The sequence below is a fragment of the Dama dama genome, chromosome 24 (genome assembly GCF_033118175.1).
Source record: "Dama dama isolate Ldn47 chromosome 24, ASM3311817v1, whole genome shotgun sequence".
NCBI lineage: Eukaryota > Metazoa > Chordata > Mammalia > Artiodactyla > Cervidae > Dama > Dama dama.
The window spans coordinates 17,298,321-17,320,947 of NC_083704.1; the positions used below are offsets into that span (position 1 = coordinate 17,298,321).

At 38.7% G+C, this 22,627-nt stretch overlaps 1 protein-coding gene across 2 annotated transcripts in view; it reads left to right on the forward strand.

Moving 5' to 3' along the window:
• OXSR1 (oxidative stress responsive kinase 1) overlaps positions 1 to 22,627 on the forward strand; it is a 91,810-nt gene that overhangs the window by 65,390 nt on the left and 3,793 nt on the right. For both annotated transcript variants that reach the window (XM_061127802.1, XM_061127803.1), the window contains 8 exons: positions 4,194 to 4,242; positions 4,867 to 4,932; positions 9,255 to 9,377; positions 13,124 to 13,159; positions 15,891 to 16,037; positions 17,654 to 17,718; positions 19,926 to 19,978; positions 21,694 to 21,762. In XM_061127802.1, coding sequence (XP_060983785.1) covers positions 4,194 to 4,242; positions 4,867 to 4,932; positions 9,255 to 9,377; positions 13,124 to 13,159; positions 15,891 to 16,037; positions 17,654 to 17,718; positions 19,926 to 19,978; positions 21,694 to 21,762 — 608 coding nt within the window. The remainder of the gene's footprint in view (positions 1 to 4,193; positions 4,243 to 4,866; positions 4,933 to 9,254; positions 9,378 to 13,123; positions 13,160 to 15,890; positions 16,038 to 17,653; positions 17,719 to 19,925; positions 19,979 to 21,693; positions 21,763 to 22,627) is intronic.

Genomic DNA, 22,627 nt, shown 5'->3' on the forward strand with positions numbered 1-22,627 from the left:
TTTTTCCTAATTAAAAAAATCGTAAAAATCTATGAAAATGAAAGTTAAGGAGTAATTTGGGAGTAATAGGGAATTTTAAAGGAAAATAAAAGAGAAAAAAATTTAAAAAAATTTTTTTTCCTACTAAAAAAAAAAAAAGTAAAAATATATCTAGGAATTTCTCTGGAGCTGTTGCGGTCAGTGTGGGTTTGGCACAGTTTCAGATATCTCCTCGTTCCAGCTTACACTTCTTGGTATCTACAGGCCCCTTCCGGTGTAGTCGGTGTTTTCTATAGGGATTTTAATCTGTTGCACCAGTCCCTTCTGAAGCGGTTCCCTTTGTTTATTTGGCTTCTGTTTGCTGGTCTCTTCAGAGCCTCATTTCCGCCCTGACACAGGTGGGCGGAGGTGGACTCTTATTCAGGTAGCTAGTTCCGTCGCTCCGCGGGGAGGGGCTGGCGCTGCTTTCTCCCTCTGCGCTGCTCAGGCTCCCGGCTGTTCTATGTGGAGCGCGCCGCGCTGCGCGAGGTTCCAGCCCTCGGGTGTTCCACAAAAGCGCGGAAGGAAAAGCTGCGCCTGCTCTCTGTGCCTTCCCCGTCAGAGCGGTCCAGGCAGCCAGGGGCTCGGTGGGCGCACTCTCCCCGGGTGTGGCGCGCCCACTCCCTTCCGCGGTCCCAGTCTCAGTTTCCGCCGGCACCAGTCGGGTGCCTGCGCCTTCTGCCCTCCGCGTCCCCAGCCCCAGTCCCCGCCCGCGCCGGTCGGGTGCCTGCGCCCTGTGTCTTGCCGCGACCCTCCCGGCGGATGTCGACCATCCAGAATCTCAGGAGGTCTTTGATTAGAAAGTGGAGGCCTGTTTGCAGTGCGGCAGGGGATGCGGTCCTAGGGGCCAAGCCTGCCCCTTTCCCCTCCCCCCTGCCTCCTGCCTCCGGCGGGGCTGGGCCGGTCTGCAGTCTGCGAGCTCTTCTCTGGACTTTCTCGGTCCCTTTGTTCTGTGAACGGCAAGCAGTGTGTTTGGGCCGGTTAATTTTCTCTCGCTCTTTTACTGTCCCACAGTTTAAGTTGGCAACTCACAAAAGCTCCCTACGATTGTCCTCAGGGCACTCAGGCCCGACCCTACCCCAAGCAATGCCGCCCGCTCTTCTCCGTTCCGCCCCCACTTGCTGGTGGTGGATGCGGGTGTCTGGGGTACTTTTCTCCTGGGAGTTGCTTTTAGGCTCGTAATCTGTGAGTTTTATTTATTGTTTCCCTCCCAGTCAGGTTGCCCTCCGAGATTCAAACACTTCCACCAGGCCCGCCAGTGCGAGGGTTTCCCGGTGTCTGGAAACGTCCTCTATTGAGACTTCCTTCCCGGGACGGATCTCCGTCCTTAGCTCTTTTGTCTCACTTTTTATCCTTTATATTTTGTCCTACCTCCTTTCCAAGACAATGGGCTGCTTTTCTGGGCACCTGATGACCTCAGCTAGCGATCAGAAGTTGTTTTGTGAAGTTTGCTCTGCGTTCAGTTATTCTTTTGATGAATTTGTAGGAGAGAAAGTGGTCTCCCCATCCTACTCCTCCGCCATCTTGGCTCCTCCCCTGTATCTGTGAATTAAACAGAAGTATAGAAGTTAAAGATTATTGCGTATAATCTTTTATCTTTGAGGTCAGTCAAAACTCTTGATTCCTAACCTTGGGCACTGTTCTCACTCTATCATATTTTTCTGTTTCATGTGGTATATAGACCACTTAGTTTTGTAGTACTAAAAGATTTTTAATTTTGATTTTTTTAAAGCTCAGCAAAACTAAAAGGTTTGAATTGACTTCCTTGATCATGTCTTTAGTATATTTAACGGGCTTCAAAGTTTACTGTTGGAAATATTGGAAAGGGTAAGAAAAATAGGCAGCAAAGTTCAAACCTGTGGTTTTAGAACTTTTTTCCTCTTTCTTAATACAGTGGTATTAAAACATAGGGAACACTTACTTCTGCCAAATTAGTTGACTGAAATAACAGAATTCTGTTACAAACACCTAGAAATTCTGGATAAATCTATCAAACTTAAATAACAAGAATAGAGATGAGCTGTAATAAAGGGAGATCTTCAGATGCCAGAATTAATAAGGAAGCCGTAAATGCAAGAGCTATTATAAACTAATCCTGTGGCTGCCTTCAGTATGACACTATTCGTTCTAATAACCTGCTGGTTTGGATTTTTAACTTCCAAGTGGGGACTAAAAATGAGATACAGGGCCCACCCATATGGGGATTTTGAACTAAGATTTTTGCTTAAAGCTAGAACATTCGTAAGTCTGCATCCTGAGTGAAAGGATAGATCAAAGAACAACAACAACAACAAAAATCTGTTATAACAGAAACACAGCAGAAATCTTCCCTGAATAATCAAGCCCTCTGACTTGGACACGCTGCAGGTTTACAGTCTGAATTTATACCCATATTATCCAGGGACCCACAGGATTAGAAAGTAAAACAGTTATTACTAAGCCTGTTTTGTTTCTGGCAGAAGCAATCAGAAAGTGCACTGTTAGACTACTTCCAAAACCCAGGTCCCTGCAGTTCTTGCACTGAAGAGATCACAATCCAGAATTACAGAGCACAGTGAAACACCACACTGTGGACCGGAAGCGGCGTTCAAAGAAATAATGGCCGAGAGTGTTGTGAATTGATGAAATGTCTGTATTTTCAGGCTAAGAAACTATTGTCCTAGATCCCAAGCAGTATCCGTCTTTTTCCACTTGTATACATTGTCATGAAACTAATGGACACAAATACAAAGAGAAGGTCTTAAATGCGGCCTGAGAGAACAGATCACCTAACTGAGGAATAGCAGGCAGATGGACAAACCACTTCCCCGATAGCAACAGTGAAGACCAGACACTTTAGTGGAACAATGCTGAGAGAAAATAACTGTTAACCCAGAATTCTCTAATTCTCTAAATCTAGTCAAACTATCATTCACCAGTAAGTGTGAAATAATTTTCAGTCAAAAATTGAGTTTTCCAGTCATGTTTTATCACTTACAGAACTCCTCTGAAATGTATTTTAGAAAGAAGGGAACAAATAAGAAACAGTGTTGTATGAACTGTTAAACATACTGAAATTATGACTGAATGAAAAAGTAGGAATGGTAATGTCTACTTTGAGTGTGCATAGCACTTCCACATTTATTCTCTCTTTTAATTTCTATGAGAATCCTCTGAGGCCCTGGTTCTCAAGCTTGAGTGCATTTTGGTGTCACCTCGAGAGCTTTAAAAACTGTACCCAAGTTTGCCCCCACAGATTCTGCTGTAACTGTTACAGGGAACAGCCTGGATTTTTTATATTTATAAGATAGTTTATTTCTCTCTTGTATAACAGTTCCCATCTGGTATGCCAACTGTATTCCAGGAGGGCAATACAAAACCTAGGCTACCTGCTGTCTTGTTCTTACATAGCTAGATTATGACCCTCATCTCTTTAGTCGAAAGGATTTTTTTTAACTCCCAGATATTATAATGCACAGCAGTGTTTAAGAATCACTGCTTTTGGGGATTTAGCCAGGTAATACTGAACCTTAAAGAAGTGACTTGTTCAGCGTTACATAGTAGGTATGTGGCGTCAGTCATGTCCAATTTCTTAAGTGAGCATTGTTTATTCTCATACTAGTTTGTGAAGTTGGCAACAGTGCCTTTACTCAAATGAAGTAAGACTGTGCACAGTTAAGTTAAAAACTAAGTTTAGATTAAATTTGGAAACTATACATTACTCTTAGAATCTTCCATTTTTTAAAGGAAATTGTGAAATTATTTTTTAAGACTATGTAATTACGTAAGTTGAGACTTACAGGTAATTATGTGGCAAGAAGCACAGTTCTTGATTTGTCAGTTTAAATGTATATTTTTTGCTTCTTTAAAGTAGATAAAGCCAACTTCGTGGGAAATAATATTAAATAGCAAATATATTGAAAGCCATTAAGAAATCATGCTTCTAAAAGAAACATTTCACTAATGAGTTTTTGCAAGAGCCTACAATCATTGTTACCAGAAAATTTCTATTTGAGTTTTTAAATTCTATTCAATGCCTTGTACTGAGCTTTTCCTTTTTGGTTTTTAGCAGGTTAAGGACAGTGGAGTACTCTGAGTTTTTATCTTGATGCTCAAGAAATCATGTTTTCATTTTTGAAGATGAAAACCCACATTCTACTTCAATTAACTATAAAAACTTTCTTTTCTGGTTTTAGACCAACAGCAGCAGAACTGTTAAGGCACAAGTTTTTCCAAAAAGCCAAGGTAGGACATTCTAACTTGGTTTCATGTATTCAGATGATCCTCCTCAAACACCTACATTAGGTTCACTATTCAGAGGTTGCATTACCTTCAGATGATTATTTTTGGAAGGATGATGGTAGGTCAAATAATTGCTGGGGCCATTATTTAGAGAGTCTTTCATATTTAAGTTAAATATATTTTTCTATAAATTAAGTGTCAGGTAAAACTTAAAACAGGAAAAATGAATATTACCACTATAAATAAAATCTATGGAAAATCCTGTGAAATATACTGAACTCTCATTTCAGGGTTTACTACTGAATTTGTAAACATCTCATTTCCCAAAGATTTGGGATAAATAGGATGTTATTGTAGTTGGGAAATGTGGGACCACAATCCCAAAGGACGTATGTTAAAGCGAACTTTTCATAGATGGTGGTTCATACAATACATTAAAGCTTTGTCTCAATTTATAAAGTCATGGTAGTAGTATACTAAAGGATCTTCAGAATGAAAGAATATAAGCTTTTCTCAAACTTTATAAAAACAGTTACTATATCACATTAATTGTGGTGAATATTTCTGTGTCAGTTTTTTGTTTAGTAAAAACTTCTTATGAAAAGAAAACTTATTTTTCCTCTCCAGAATAAAGAATTTCTTCAAGAAAAAATTTTGCAGAGAGCACCAACCATTTCTGAAAGAGCTAAAAAGGTAAATGTGGATTTAACTCAGTTTTTCTGAGAAATTAAAAGTTTTATTTTTGCGTTTTGAAAGTGTATTTGACTAATACTATGTTAACAGTATGAATATTACTCATTTTCTTTCAGTCTTTTCTTTAGCATGCTTGATATATTCTTTTAGCAATAGTCTATGCCTCAGTAGCACTCCGCTTTCAACTGGAATGAAAAAGTATGGTACATAATTAATTAATTCTGTGTTAAATCACTGTTTGCAACTACCAAAGTGAGTTGGGAAGTTGGGAAGTTTCTTTCCACCATACAGAAACAATGAAGACACCACTTCACACCCACCTGAATAACTATAACAAAAAAGACAGACAATAACAAGTATTGATAAAGATGTGGAGAAATTGGAATCCTCACATATTACTGATGGAAATGGAAGATGGTGTGGTCACTTTTGTGGCAGTTTCTCAAAAGACTGAACAAAGTTGCTGTATGACCCAGCAAGTCTAGTCCTAGCCATACCCAAGTGATGAAAACTTGTACACATAAAAATATGTACATGAATGTTCATGGAAGTTTTATTCATAGCTAAAATGTGAAAACAAACTGAATGTCCATCTACTAATAAATGGATATAGAAAATGTCATGAACCTATACAATGGAATATTATTCAGCAGTAAGAAGGAGTGAAGTACTGATACATGGCATAACATGGATGTACCTTTAAAACATTATGCTAACTGAAAGACATATTCTGTGATTCTGCTTATGTGAAATATCCAGAACAAGCAAATGTACAGAGACAGAAAGTAGATTATTGATTGCCTGGGACTTGAGCAGATTGTAAGGGAATGGGTAGGACTGCTAATGGGTATGGGATGTTTTGTGGGAAGTGGAGGGAGTGATGAAAATGATTGAAATGTGATTGTAGAGATGGTTTTTCAACTCTGAACATACTAAAAATCATTGGATTGTAATACCTTAAATGGATCAATGTTATATGAATTATGTCTTAGCTGTTAATTTAAGAAAAGAAGCATTTAAAGAATGGCACTACCACCAACAAAAAGCTCTTGAGAATTGAAAACATTATAGAAAAAATGGAAAAATTCATTACAAAGATTTTAGGGTAAAGTTGAGGAAATTTTCCAGAAAATAGAGCCAAAAAGCCAAGAGACAGAAAAGAGACATTAGAGGATTATTTGAGAAGGCTCAACGTTTAAGTAAAGGGAGTTCCAGAAAAGGAAAACTGAGAAAAACAGAAGAAAAGATATCATGAAAAATTATTCAAGAAAAATTTCATGTATTTCCAGTTTGAAAGAGCTCAAGTACCCAGCGCAATGAATGGAAACAGCCCAACGCTAAAGCACGTTCCCATGGTAGCTCAGAATGCTGTTGCTGTTGTTCAGTTGCCCAGTCACGCCCAGCTCTTTATGACCCCATGGGCTGCAGCACGCCAGGCCTCCCTGTCCCTCGCCATCTCCTGAAGTTTGCCCAAGTTCATGTTCATTGCATCAGCTCGGAATACTGGAGGTGGAAATGTCCTGTAGCCTTCCAGAGAACGGGGAAAGGTTACAGATAGAATCAACAGTCACAAGGACCTCAGTAGCATCTGTGGAAGCCACATCACAGTGGAGCTTTACGTTGAACATTAGGGAAAAAAAAAATATTTTCTAACCCAGAATTGTTTTCTTTTTTTACCAGGCAAACTATTAAGTGGAGTGTAGGAATGAAATCAAATTATGTTCAGAAATTCACGGCTTTAGTAAATACACCATGCTAATAGTAGAGTAAGTGCTTAAAGTAAGAATAGGGAAGTCATGTGATTGAGGAAGCATAGTCCTCTGGTTGATAGAGTGAGATCTGAGGTATCAAACCTGGTGTCAGTCTGATGGAACAGATCGCAGGGCTCTGGTGAGAGGCTTCCTCAAGAAGATGACACTGGTGAATACCTAATGTATATGAATATGACGAGAGGAGGTTTACGTAACAGAGAATCTGGGGATAAATATGACAAGTAAGAAATAAGCAGGACTTCCCTAGTGGTCCATTGGTTAAGAATCCACTACCAATGCAAGGGACAAGGGTTTGATCCCTGGTCCAGGAAGATTCCACATGCCATGGGGCAACTAAGCTCATGTGCTGCAACTACTCAGCCCACACTTTGGAGCCTGTACTCTGAATCAGAAGTCCACACACTGCAGCTAGAGAATATCCCCCCTCCTCGCTGCAATTTGAGAAAGGCCACATGCAGCAACGAAGACCCAGCATATCCAAAAATAAATAACTTTTTTTTAAAGAAAGAAAGCAAATATTAACTCCAGGGGAAATAAAAAAGTTCTGCAGGAAAGAAAAGTAATTGTAATATATATGGTTCAATTGTATAGTTCATATAATCATGCTATATAAACAATTGATTTACCCATATATCAGGGAGAGGGGGAGAAAGGAGAGCGTTTTCCTTTTGTCATTCACCCTCAGAAATAAACACACAAAACAGAAAATATTTATTGTTGGTAACGTTTATGGCCATGATAGAGCCCTCTTGCTAGTGAAACAAAAATAATGGCATTCTTAAAAAAGTGAGGGGATGCTAAGATCATACATAAAATGATTGTTGATATATTTTCAAGAATCTATAAGAAAATGTTTCATATAGGCCTAACATGAAGCATTTTATAATTTTCCTTTGCATAAATATATCAATTTATGATTCTCCATATATTTATATGCAGGGGCTTCTTGTTGGAAATATTGTTCTCATACATATAGAAAAGCCTCCCTTGTGGGTTTTCCAGTTTACCATAATTATTATCCAGAAGACATATTGGAAGTTTTCTTGGGTGTACGTAGAGTACACCACAGTGAGAAGTTCTTTAGAGAAAGACCTGTCATCAGCAATAACCCTCATTTTTGTAACTGTGAAAACTTTAACACGGGTGATATTCTTAAAGGTTTTCTAAAGTGAGAACCACCTCATAAAGCTTTTTATGTGAAAGTTTAAAATTCTAAAGTTGTTAATTAAATGTCTAATATAGTCCAAACATGTTGACTTTAGAAAACAAACAGAATTTTGCAAAGGAAGGCAAACTTGAAAATAAGCCAGCATCTTCAGTGTGGAATACAATTTGACCTAAATAGTTGTTTGAAAACTGGCCTCAATCAGTTTAAAAGCATTGTTAGGCCTGTTATATAGAAGTACATATTGAATTTTACAAATTTTAATTTATTGTTTAAATTACTAGGCATTATCCAGGTTATAAAGGTGATCTTATTTATTTTATATACTTCTGTCATTTAGAGTAGTTTTCATTTTATTTAATTGTATTGAAATTATGCATGCATCTATTTCAGTGCCTTAAAGTATTTTGAAAGCAATCTTGATAATGGTTAAAGAACTGTTGTCTTAAAGATGAAACACTGTTCATTAAAAGGATCTGTGAAATAATTTATATTTGTTTGTTATAAATTAGTTACATATAGATGCATTTGTCATGTTTATTTGCAAAGACATTCAGTTTGAGAATCAACAAACATTTACTAGGTGCTTTCTATTTGCCAGGTACTCTAACCAATGTTACTTTCATTTAATACTCAGAAGTGTTAAAATGTGATATTTTTAAACTAAAAAAAAAAAAAAAAACAATTGATTTACCCAAAATTACAATGTATCTTGAAAAAAGAGTAGGGAATTAATAATAGGGTTAAATTCTCATCTTCTGTAGCAAGAAGTCAATAATTTCTAAAACCAGAAAATCAAGGGGTAATAATAAGAACAGATTATTCAGAGAGATGAATATATATACATTCTAAAAGAATAAGCTAAAATGAATTGAAAGTGGTTGCCTGTGGGGAAGAAGATGAAAGTTAGGGCACTGCTCTTTTTCTTAACATTTGCACAGCTGTAATACTCTTGAACTGGCAAGTATAATTGTGATTTTAAAAGTTAAAATTGGGGAAAAAAAAAACTGTAATCTTCTTTATCTTGAACGTATTTATTTGGGGCTTAAACTGCCCTGATTTTTTTCTTGATGTCTAAAGATAGGAAGCCATTACTCAGATTTCATCTGACTTCACATAAGAGGGATTTGGATGGTGTGCAGGCTCAGACTATCAAAGTACAGGAAAAGTCGGTGGTTGTGAGTAAAGACAAACAGTGGAGATGAGGACCAGAAAGCAAGTGAAGGGTGGTGGGTGTGACTTTACATGGGAAAACTTATTTATGGGGAAAATTATTATCTGCTTACTGTGTTGAAGTAACAGAAGGAGAGAGAAATATGATTGACTTTTCTGTACTATAAGTGTCAAACACTAGCTCAGTCCATGTCTCTCTTCCTAATGAGCAGGTTCGGAGAGTACCAGGTTCCAGTGGCCGTCTTCATAAGACAGAAGATGGTGGCTGGGAGTGGAGTGATGATGAGTTTGATGAAGAAAGTGAGGAAGGAAAAGCAGCAATTTCACAACTCAGGGTACGTTTTGTTAAACCATATGCTTTATAGAGTTCTGTTTTACTGTCTGAAGCCTCTGAGATAATACTATATTCTGTGGTTCTATTCAGCTTAACCAGCTAAAATACTAAAAAATACAGACAAAAAAAAAATACAGACAGAATATTTTGAACACCTTATTAACAACAGGAGCCCAAGTAAATCTCCGTAGAGAGGGGGACTGCAATATCAGTTTTACTGTGATAATATTTAGGGTGTATAAAAATGACCTAAATTGAGAAATGAGAACTGTAATGTCTGAGATGAAAGTACACTGGATTGGATTAATGGCTGATGAGACATTTCAAAAGAAAGGATTAGTGAACTTGAAAGCCTAACAGTTGAAACCTAGTCCCTAAAATTTGTTAACCTTCTCTCTGAAGAGGAACAGTGTACCTTATTTTCATTTTGTATATCCTGGATAGTGTGAGTGTGTTAGTTTTTGCTGGAAATAGACACCAAGACAGGAAATGAGCAAATAACGTTTGAAAAATGACACTGATAGACTTGCTCAATTCAGGGTTTCCACAAATCTTCGATTTGTAATTAAACAAACTATGATATCTACAAAGTACAGTAAAGAAAGCTTAGTGCAATAAAATGACATGGGCCTGTATTTTAAAGAATTTGTTCCAAAGTTTTCTCGTTTGCATTGTTTCCAGTGTGAAATCTGCTTGTTTACTTACCTTATTCATTTACAAGTCACATTTCTTTTAACTTTGACTAATTTTAAGATTATTTTCTTTATGAATGGTTTTGAGCAATTTGATTATGATATACCTAGATTTTTTTTTTTTCACATTTTATATTTAGGGTTTATTGAGCTTCTTGAATCTTTGGGTTTACACTGTTTTTTAAGTTTGGAAAGTTCTCAGCTATCATATTTTCAAATAGTTTTTTCTGTCCTTCCACCTTGGAGAGTCAGATAACATGTATATTAGGCTTAAAGTTGTCTGACTGCTCATTGATCTTTTCACTTTCTAAAAATTCTTTTTTCCTCAGTTTCGTTTTGCATAGTTTCTATTGCTAGCCTGTTCATCATTCTTTCCTTCTGCAGTGTTAATCTGCTACTAATGCCATGCAATCTCTTTTTCAACTCAGACATAATGCTAGAGTTGTGATTTGGTGTTTGGTTTGGTTGTTAGATACTTAAAGTTTGGTGTTTGCTTTTGCATCTTCTGTGTCTCTCCTTAACTTTTTGAAGTTATGTAATATAATTATTTTAATGTCCTTCTCTGCTGATTCTAACATCCAGGTCAGTTTGGGGGCAGTTTTATTTGATTGATTATTCTTTTCATTGTGGCTTGAAAAGTGTTTTCCCAAGTTGAGTAAATAAAAGTAAAAAATGAAATCATATAAAATTTGATAGAGTGCCAGGAAGGAGAGAGTTATCCAGAGAAAAAAGCTTAGAGCTTCCCTTTTGAGTATTTAGCAGAATAGTTATCGATTACCGTATGTGAAAAAACTACCCATGTGGAGAACAGTGCGCAGCACTCACACAGCCAGAAACAGCAGCCAGACTGGAGAAATTTAAAATTCACAGGACATTCTGTAGAGTTCTCAGTAATGGGGTATAATATATTAACCTAGACTGAACACTGCTCCAGACCCAACTAAAACTCATCAAAGCAGGATCCAGGAGGATTAAACTGTTTCCAGTAGCTTAACTGTATTCCAGAACAAAGCTTCAAGATTTATAGAAATACAAAATTAGCATCATGCAACAAGGTGAAATTCAGTGTCCGGCATCTAATCAAAGATTACGAGTATGCAGAATGTCAGGAAAACAGTAAGAGTAAGCACACTTTTTGCTCAGCTCTTGGTTTCAAATGCCATGCCCTACTAAAAGAACAAAGGCTCACTGGAGAAATGGCTGATTCCAGGGCTTACACAGGGAAAATATAAGATAAATCTGGGATATCTTGTTGCGACAGGAAAGGTTTTTTATTTTTAATAATATAAGAGCCAAGTTGAAGGAGCTCCCACTAGCCAAAGTAGGGAGAATTTAACCATCAAAATCATAAAGTGTAGAAATAATTATAAATCATTAAAAGAGTAGGAGTCAACAGGCCTATACAAATAATACATAGATATATAAATAAATGGGGAGAAAAGGATGATTTTTCATTACAATAAACCTGCCAGTGGTGGTAAATCTAGGAGTGCATGGGGAAATTCATCATTTTACAGCCATCATAAAGATCATCAGTGGGTGCTAAATAAATGGGAAATCTATGATAAACAGGCTATTTATTTACATGGTCTTCTATTATCTCTCCATAGATTGCCTATTAGTTGCAAGGGGGAAAATAGCTACTGCCCTACCTGAGAAATCAGAAGATGCCTTGACTCAGTGATTAAAATTAACATCACTAATGACGGTCAAAGGATACATGAGATTCTCTAAAACACGATATCATAAGAAGATAATCACTATGTAGAATTCATTTCACTTTGAATCATGAAGAAACATCAGAGCACAAATTCAGTTCAGTTCAGTTGCTCAGTCGTGTCCAACTCTTTGCGACCCGTAGGAGCAGTCTATTCAGAATATGTACTAGGCAGGGGAAATGATCATGTGTCAGATAAAATCTAGAGAGGCGTGATGACTGACTGCAGCACATGGTCCTAGACAGAATCTTATACGAGAAAAACAAAGGCCCTAAAGGGTAGTAGCAAGTCATTGGAAAAGCTGGATTATGGGTAGTTAATTAAAGTATTGTTAAATTTACTGAAATTGATAATTTTAGTAGAGTGAAGTTGTGTAATAGAATATTTCTATTCTTAAGTACACAACTATTCAGTTGTAAAGAGCCATGATTATATACAACTTATTCTCAAATGGTACAGGATTGATTAAATATATATAAAAAGAAAGAAAGTGAACACTAATAAAGCACGTAAGGAGAAAGGTTAATATTGGATGAGTCTGGGTAAAGAGTATGGCAGTGTTCTTTGTATTATTCTAACAATTTTTCTGTAAGTTTGAATTATTTCCAAACAAAGTTGTTTTTTTTAAGGTATTTTTTTGTTGGCATATACTTGCTGTGATACCTTAGGTATTGCATGAACCTTGATTCTCAGTAATAAAATGGTAATGAAAAATTTAAAAACCTATAAATTGACCTTAATCCACATTCACACTTGGTAGAATTTACCATAAATTGAATATGTTTAGAGATACGTTGTTTTTTTAATTTTCCAGTGCTTGTATCCAGAATTACTGGTAACTTATGATTTACTAAATCAATTTAACTTTTAAATTTTCATATGGCAGATTATAATTGGAATTTCAGTTTTGGCTCAAGTTTTCTTTACTGAAGTCCATAATCAGAATTACTCTGCTTTAAGAATATATTGGATAATTAGCTTGAATGTTTACATTTAATGTGAGAAATTACGCATGTAATATGTTGATGACTAGTAGAAAGAATTGTACTTTGAAGAATGTGACCTCCCTACTACCTGATAGTCCCTTTATGTTTGCTTATAAACTTAAAGTTCTGAACTCTTAATATTGATACATTACAGGCTAGCTGGACAAAGAATACAGTCATATCATTTTAGTTTTTTTTTCCAGAAAACTCACTAGAGTTACCGATGATTTAATTATGGATCAGAATGAAATGGAGTTGACTTGCATTTTACCATTCCGTGCAGTTTTGGAACTGACTACAAGTAACCTGAGTTTTCAGTTAACAAGCCTCCTTTTTTTGTATTTCTTTTAGTCTCCCAGAGTGAAAGAATCATTAACAAATTCTGAGGTAAGTAGTTGTGATTGTTGAATCATTAAAGTATATGTGCTTTTTTTTTGGTTTTAATGTTAAGCACATTTTTTGTATGTGCTTAAATAGGAATGGGAATTTATACTAGTCAAATGGCATGATAGGAAATCCTACTAAACAGACTCCTGTTAGGCTGACCTGCCTTATGCTTACTGCATCCTCAGTCAAGTGTGACTCTTTGCTACTCCAAGGAGTGTGGCCTGCTAGGCCCAGGAGGAAACAGCAACCCACTCCAGTATTCTCGCTTGGAAAATTCCATGGACAGAGGAGCCTGTTGTTGTTCAGTCCTAAGTCATGTCAGACTCTTTGCGACCCCGTGGACTGCAGCACACCAGATTTCCCTGTCCTCCACCATCTCCAGCTGTTTGTTCAGATTCATGTCCATTGAGTCAGTGATGCAATCTAACCATCTCATCCTCTGCTGGTCTCTTCTCGTTTTGCCTTCAGTCTTTCCCAGCATCAGGGTCTTTTCCAATGAGTGGGCTCTTTGCATCAGTTCAGTTAAGTCGCTCAGTCCTGACTGACTCTTGGCAACCCCATGAACCGCATCACGCCAGGCCTCCCTGTCCATCACCAACTCCTGGCCATCCAAACTCATGTCCACTGAGTTGGTGATGCCATTCAACCATCTCATCCTCTGTCATCCCCTGTTCCTCCTGCCCTCAATCTTTCCCAGCATCAGGGTGTTTTCTAATGAGTCAGCTCTTCACATCTGGTGGCGAAAGTATTGGAGTTTCACCTTCAACATCAGTCCTTCCAGTGAATACCCAGGACTGATCTCCTTTAGGATGGATTGGTTGGATCTCCTTGCAGTCCAAGGGACTCTTTCAAGAGTCTTCTCCAACACCACTGTTCAAAAGCATCAATTCTTCTGTGCTCAACTTTCTTTATAGTCTAACTCTCACGTCCATACGTGACTACTGGAAAAACCATAGCCTTGACTAGACGAACTTTTGTTGACAAAATAATGTCTCTGCTTTTTAATATACTTTCTAGGTTGGTCATAACTTTCCTTCCAAGGAGTAAGCATCTTTTAATTTCATGGTTGCAGTCACCATCTGCAGTGATTTTGGAACCCAGAAAAATAAAATCAGCCACTGTTTCCCCATCTGTTTGCCATGAAGTGATGGGACCAGATGCCATGATCTTAGTTTTCTGAATGTTGAGCTTTAAGCTCACCTTTTCACTCCTTTTTCACTTTCATCAAGAGATTCTTTAGTTCTTCTTCACTTTCTGCCATAAGGGTGGTGTCATCTGCATATCTGAGGTTATTGATATTTCTCCCGGCAATCTTGACTCCAGCTTGTTCTTCATCCAGCTCAGCGTTTCTCATGATGTACTCTTTGCATCAGGTGGCCAAAGTATTGGAACTTCAGCTTCAGCAACAGTCCTTCGATATTAATAAAGTGTTAGTCACTCAGTCATGTCTGACTCTTTGAGACCCTATGGACTATAGCCTGCCAAGCAAGAATATCGGAGTGGGTTATCATTCTCTTTTCCAGGGGATCTTCCCGACCCAGGGATTGAACACAGGTCTCCTGCATTGGAGGCAGATTCTTTACCATCTGAGCCACCAGAGAAGCCCATATTAATAATAATTGGCATTTTCAAGACTAATCTTAAAGTTCTATTCTTCTATCAAAAATTAAAACCAGTAGGTAACTTGGTTTCCTCTCTGTGAAGCACAGCGAACACAAAATTTTAATACGTCCTTGTCTCCTTGATTTTGCTTATATGATAACAGCTATTAGATCTCTCATTGACCTTTTAATTTTTTTTTCTCTTTTAACTCTAAATTTTGGCCATTGCATTGATACTGTTTTCCCTACTAACTTATAATTTTGAATATGTTTAACTTGACTTTGTGTTCAACATTGATCTTTTTTCCCAAAGTTACATAACTAAAATTTGTGAAATTTTCAAACATGCAAAATAATGTTTAATGTTACAAAGCTTCACATTCATTTTGAAATGCATTTCAGATATGTTAAGGAACCACTGGTTGATTTTCTTTCTTTATAAGTAAAGGAGGGTCCCCAATATAGGAAAGTGTTGCTTCTAGAATTTCATAGTATATACTTAAGTCTATATATTGTAGGTGCTGCTTTGCTGGGCAAAGGAGATGGCATAGATATAGTTAAAAATAAATATGATACAAATAATTACTGTTCTGAAGAAGGAAAAAAAAAATGGACTACTGGTACTTGCTACAACATGACTGATTAAAAAAGCTGTGCTAAGAAGCCAGACACAAAAAGAGTGCATATTGTAAGATTTGGTCTATATGATATGTCCACAAAAGACAAATTGATAGAGGCTGAAAGTAGATCAGTGGTTGCCTAAGGCTAAATGTGGGAGTTAGGAGTTCACTATAAATGGACACAGAATTTTTTGAGTTGATAGAAGTGCTGAAACCTGATTGTAGAGATATTTATACAAGTATACATTTTCTAAAAACCATTGAGTTGTATACTTAAATAGGTAGATTTAGTGGGACATAAACTTACACCTCAAAAGTTCTTAAAAACAGAAAAGCATAGACATATTTGACTTCCATTTGAAAGAGGTGTACTGAGGTTGCAGAGATGGGCCAGTTCACTACACAAGAACTACTTTGAAAAGATCGCCCCTCCTAACACTGCTCGACTGTCAGCAGGCCTACCTCCCTCTCCTCTCAGCTTATGCAGCACTGCTTGTGTTATTGTTACAGCTGTTTTCCACAGCTGATCCTGTGGGTACTTTACTCCAAGTTCCAGAACAGATTTCTGCTCATCTACCTCAGCCAGCAGGGCCGACGGCTGCGCAACCCACTCAAGTCTCCCTGCCACCCACTGCGGAGCCAGCGGTAGCAGCTCAGGTACAGCAGGGACTGCTTTCTTCTGTGGTCAGCCTTCTGGGTGGAGAAGAAGGTGGAGGCTAGCGTGGAACACCACCTTGTGCGCTAAGGATGATGTCCTGGTAGATTTTGAAACAAGTTAGAAATTCTGTTCTCACAGTTTTACATGTATGCAGATAAGAGAGTTTAACAAAGATCACAGGTTTTTTTTTTTTTTTTTTTTGAGCACCAAAATAAATTAATGATGGAACTATCCCAAACAGCAAAGGTTTGGGGCGTTGAAATTTCTTGTCAGCCTCCTTCCTCTCTTCTGATCTCAGTGCCTGCCCCCACCCCCAAAGGGAGCTGCTCGCGGGGTGTGCCACTTAGGCACCTGAGGGACCACCTCGAGAGCTCCAGGAGTGCTGCAGGAGGCTGGGCGAGACACATGTACTCACTGTCCCAGTGAGACCCTTTCGTAACAGTGCCCGCTGCTTGGACAGTGGACCGAACGAGAAGGGCTTCCCTGTCTTGTCAGCTTTTTATTATATCCTGATTATGCTTAAGTTCAGAATGCAGCTGCCACTAGGGAGCACTGTTAGCTCTTCTGTCATCTTTGTTAATACTACCTCCAAACCATGGTTTTCCTGCATTGCTCTTTTTAAGATACCTGTCAGTTTTGTGGGGGTTGATTTTATTAACATGTCATAAAGTGATCTATGAATCCACCCAGTCAGGCACACATGACCTTTATTAAATCAGAAGGCACTGAGCGTGCCGAGGGTGTGAGGGCCCCCTGAGGACTGCCCCCGCCCCTGGGTGTAGCCACCACTCTTCCCTTGGGAGACCGCAATACTGTCTGCAACATGTGACTGTGTTCCGTGGTGAGACTAAGAGTTCAGAGTCTACGAGTTTATTAAATAGGAGCAGTGCTTTTATTTTGTTTTTTTCCTAAAATTCAGGTAGGAAGAAATAAAAAGAGAAGTTCAGATGTTTTCACCTGCATCCCAGCAGTGCTCTGCCTTTGGAGACCACTATCTGAGTGTTTCCAGTTAGTCAGAGTCCTGACTACATTTAACCTTTTCTTTGCCTAAGCTTTTCATTTCTGCCCATCATATGGGAAAGGAGACAGTCATCTTATGAAAACTGATGAAAAGATTGGATTTGTTTTATAAACAGCCTAAATAGAATGTATATCCTCCAGTAAGCAAGGGGCAGCTCTATGGTTTTCAGAGGATTAAAGATCTGGAACCTCCAGGTTGGGTGGTTTCCTGAGCAGCAGCCAGTTCAGGCCTTACTACAGATATATGGCCAGTGGCAGGTTTTTTCAAGGGGAAAAACCCAATGTCTTCTTCTTCACTCTTGTAGAAGGGAACAGAGTTCTGAAAAATGCAAAATTGAAATGTGACTGTGTATGGCATCTGATGTAGGTTTGACAGTGATCTTTCCAATTGTGTTTGACTCAGACTGACATTCAGCTATTGCTGCTGCCTTAGGGTGCATGTCCTCCCACAGCAGGGAGTCCTGGGGACTAGGATGCCCACACCTGGAGGTGAAGAAAATTGCTGCCAAGTGGATGATTCATCTCTAGACGAGCATCAGTCACCACCACACTTAATACTCCAGGCAATGACTTTATACTTTTCAATGCTTTTCAGGCTCTGTCTTCAGGAGCAGGTTCACAAGAAACCAAGGTCCCAATCAGTCTAGTACTAAGATTACGGTAAGTAAGACATTTTGTTGTTCTTTTCTGAATACTCTGAATGTGCTGATCTCTCTTTGGAAGTTGCTCCTCCTTTTCTTGTGCATGCCTGAGAGTAACTGGGTAGAACTGTGTGTGTTTGCTGTCAGCTGTATTATGTCCCTCGATACAATAGCAGTAGTGTGAGGGCCTGAATTACCATTGACCCATTCCTCTTTCCACATGTGACTTCCTAGTCATCTCAGTATGACCATAATCAGAGATGAGGCAGCAGGACCTATTTGGGGAATGTTCTGGGGTTTTTTTTTTAACTATTTTTTGAAGAGGTGGTTAAAATTCAGATTTTTATTTATTTTTTTGGAACTTTTTATTTTGTATTGGGGTATATAGCCAATTAATAAGGTTGTGATAATTTCAGATGAATAGCAAAGGGACTCTACCATTTGTATACATGTAAACGCTCTTCCCCCAAACCACCCTCTCCCATCCAGGCTGCTATATAACATTGAGCAGAGTTCGCTGTGCCATGCAATAAGTCCTTGCTGATTATCCACTTTAAATATAGCAGAGTGTCCATGTCAGTCCCAAACTCTGTGATTGTCCCTTTGGAAAATGTTTTGATTTTACCACTAAGAGCAATGAAATTATGCCATAAATGTGAAGAAAGCAGACTTGGCTACCTTTTCTTTACAGAAGCCTATTCTGTATATCTGAACCCAAATCATTCTGAATCATACAATGTCTTGGTAATTTCATCCTATTTTAATTGTGTACAAAGAATACTACTTGTCTGTTTTAAAATTTTTGTTTTAAAATCTTAGATCAGTTAATATAGAGTATGAAATGTTGCTTGACATATGCTTCAGAAGGGGAGAGAACGCTTGTAAGTGATGCAGTTAGCTTTTTGAAGGGTGGTTTTTAATGGACTGTGTTCCAGACTTGTTTATGGAAGAGGAGGCTAGAGTCTTAGTCTCATTGATGAAGACTTTGAAGTTCAGTTTAGCATATTGTTATCTTTGAAGGTGTTTGTACTTGTCATGACAGTCATATCACAAAAGTGATACTGAACACTTGACCTTAATTTTATTCAGCTTTCAGAAAGAATAGATTGAACAGTTACATATTAAGCAGACTAAGTACAGCACTATTAGCTGTTGCGCTAAGACACTGAGAAAGGAGAAAATGAAATGCAATAGTCAAGTCTGTGTTGGAAGTTGATTTTTATTATGTACTTAGCATAGCTAAAAGCAAGTTTTAGTAGTAGATATGCAGCGAAGTATAAGTCCATGTAAACAAGTGCAGAGAGGCGGTGTGAGGGAGAAAATCCCTGTTGGGCAGGTTGTGTTGGATTTGGGGAGCTATATTTTAAGCACGATTTCAGTAACATCAAGCATGTGTCAAATAGACCTAAGCCCTCTACATTATTTAGATAAAATGGATTTGGGTCCTAAGTAATTGGGCACATCTGCCTTTATGGATGGTATTCTAATTTCTCCATCTTTAACCAGAACCTCCAGGGAGCTTGGTTAATCTCAGTACTTGGTGTGGTGAGCAATCACTGTTACTATCCCTCATCAGTCACATTTTAATCTCTGAAGCCTTTTATTAACTCTCCAGCCAGTATGGACCCCATTCCTGTCCCCATCTTCTCTCCCTTCCCAAAGCCTTCCTGTCCATTACATCCTATCTAACAAAACTACTAGTATTTCTAAAGTTTCTCCTCATTATCCCAATCTGTATATTCTTTATCCTTCTCCTCTGAACCCCTGTGGAATTGAGGGCGCATCATGCATTTCATTCTATGAGTCTGCTCAGACTGATCCCCAGTGGTGGGCAAGGTACTATCCTCGGCAGAGGGGTGGGGGGGGGGGGGGTAGGAGTGGAGATAAGGAAGAAAAGAGCCGCCTCTGTCATTTTAGTCACACCTCCCAGTGCTCTTTCATATATTCCTCTTGGTTTAATATGGTCGTCTTGTTGGGTGTAAGGATGAGAATGGGCATATATTGACCAGTGAAGGACATAGATTAAAAGAGTTGTAGGACAGTTATTAATAAATGATCACCCTGAGTTATTTGCTCTGAGCCCTCAGTGTGAGCTCATTAGGACAGATCATCTGGTCTTTCGGAGAGAAAGATCTTTCTCTTGGCGTAGTTTTCCTGATATATGTAGTCAGACTCTGAATGTATAAATTCAGAAATTTATTTTACACATTTTGTTTTCTTTCATAGGAATTCAAAAAAAGAACTAAATGATATTCGATTTGAGTTTACTCCTGGGAGAGGTGAGGCATCAAAATCAAAACATTGAAAACAAAATAACTGCTCATTTGTCATTTGAAGAAAATGTGTGTGAAGTTTCTGTCCTTTAGGTATATTTTCCTCTTAAAGGGTGATACAAATGTTCCTGGCCTAAAGGTTGAGGGTACGTGTGAATAAAGTAAAAACGCAGTTTTTTGTTGGTTTTTTTTTTTTTTTAAACAACTACCTCATTTAGAAAATATAGTATAATACAAGCAGTAGTAAATATAGCTCCAGTTTACTATGGCAGATGTTGTGCTAAGCAGCATTTCATTAAATTTTCAAAATGGCCCCTAAGGAAAGATTATTGTCCCCATTGCATAGATGATGAAATCAAGGTTTAGAGAGAGTGAAGTAACTGGTTACAGTTCCCACAGCTGAGAAGAGGTGTAGCTGGATCTGCCGCTGTGCCGAATTCTGGCTCTTATTACTGAGCATGTTTGTACTCCTTGACAGTAAGGAAACAGCAAGGCTTCCAGTCCCCTGCCTCCCAGCTGAAGCCGAGCCCCGTCACGCGTAGTTTCTGTCCGTGAACTTCTCCCAGGGACAAGGTTTATTATTTTCTTTCTTGCCTTTGTTACTCAGAATCCGTATTTGTGAAATGGCTCACAGCTATTGGGCATCTGTCCTGTGTGCCATGCGTAGTCTTCCCGCTGCCTCGGTCTCATGAGCAGCTCACTGAAGTGCTGAGAACACGAGAACAAATGCACATGTACAGAGATGTATCTGATTTCTGCCTTAAAGCCAGGCAGAGTTGCTCTTTAAGGTACTCACTCACATCACTGGTCATCGGCACAAGTATGTGCACAGCCCCTCCCCAGAGGCCCTCTCATTCCCTCTGAGGGCCTTAGTGTTCAGGCCTTGGGAAGGAGTCAGTTAGAGATGAGGTTAATTGATGGTACTCTCGCCTCATCTTCTTAGTTTTTTAGTTGTATGCCCATAGACTATATGTACTCAGATAATACAACCTCGGATGACTGGATGTGAAGGAAAGCCTACCAGAATACAGAAGAAAATGATTTTAGGGGAAAAAAAAAAGAAGGATGACAAAAAAAAAAAAAAACCAGGAGTGTGATCCCCAAAGAAAAGTGATTAAAATTTGTTTTCTTAAGGTTTAATTGAGGGGAATACCCTGGTGATCCAGTGGTTCAGATTCAACACTTTTACTCTCAAGGGCACGCATTCAGTCCCTGGTCAGGGAAATAAGATCCCACAAACCTTGCAGTGTGACCAAAAAAAAAAAAAGATTTAATTGGGACTAAATCATTTTGTGTTATTATCCCAGGAGATGTTACATACACGTCGTCACATCCCCAAGCTCACAGCGCTGGGTCCAGGGTTGCCCTCAGACTAGTAGTTTCTTCTGCAGCATCACTGTCAGGCACTCTTCTGACAAAGGCAAGACCCCATCTAAGCTATGCCGTCATTTAGAATGTTATCTTTACACTGAGCTCATACTTGCCTTCTGGTTGATTGATCCAGGTTCTGTCCTCTAGCTCAACCTCTGATAGTCCCTCACTTGAGGTAATCCTGGTGGTAGGAAAAACCTCTGTGTGGAAGAAGGCCTCCCCCCCACCACCACCTTGGGTCTGTGGATTTAGCAGCTAGCTTTAGTCTGGCCGTGCCGGCACCTGCTTTGGAAGTTAGCAGGGACTTGCATGCACAAGAAAATGGATCACTTTCTTCTTTGTCTTTGCAGATACAGCAGAGGGTGTCTCTCAGGAACTCATTTCTGCCGGCCTCGTCGATGGAAGGGATTTAGTCATAGGTAACTACTTTGTGCTCTGCCCTTGTGCCCTTGTCTCTTTGCCTATATCCTTAGGATCTAGAAAATCAGGCCTTGATTCTACTGAGTAGGTCGAATGGTTCTAGGAATGGTTCTTGGCTTTGTTGAAATAGGTGTTGGGAATAGCTCCTTTCTTAACAAAAAAGAAAAATCTCACTTCTGAATTTGCTTTGTTACCCTCAGTGATAGTGAGTGAAAGCTCACCCAGGTCTCTGGGAGATCGTAGAAATAATGACAGAAGTCACAAGTTAGAGTAAGCTTGGCCATATCTAATCCATTTTGGAGGATGAGCTCTCCTTGGGCAGCCAAGAGGTAAGAAAAAAATCATTACAGATATAGTCCTTTAAAAAAAGCAGGAAGTAAGAACAGGCCCAGTCAGGCCACAGGTACATGTTTTTGAAGGAAAAGACCATGGTGGAGGACAAGTCAGCAGACTTTTAAAGGGCCAGATAGTAAATAGTTTAGGCTTTGTGAACCATGAATAGTCTCTGTCATTTTTTAAATATTTATTTATTTATTTATTTTAATTTATTTATTTTAATTGGAGGCTGATTACTTTACAGTATTGTAGTGGTTTTTGCCACACATTGACATGAATCAGCCGTGGGTGTACATGTGTTCCCATCCTGAACCCCCTCCCACCTGCCTCCCCGTCCCATCCCTCTAAGTCATCCCAGTGCACCAGCCCTGAGCACCGTGTCTTGTGCGTTGAACCTGGACTGGCAGTCTATTTCACATATGATAATATACATGTTTCAGTGCTATTCTCTCAAATCATCCCACCCTCGCTTTCTCCCACAGAGTCCAAAAGTCTGTTCTTTACATCTCTTTTGCTGTCTCACATATA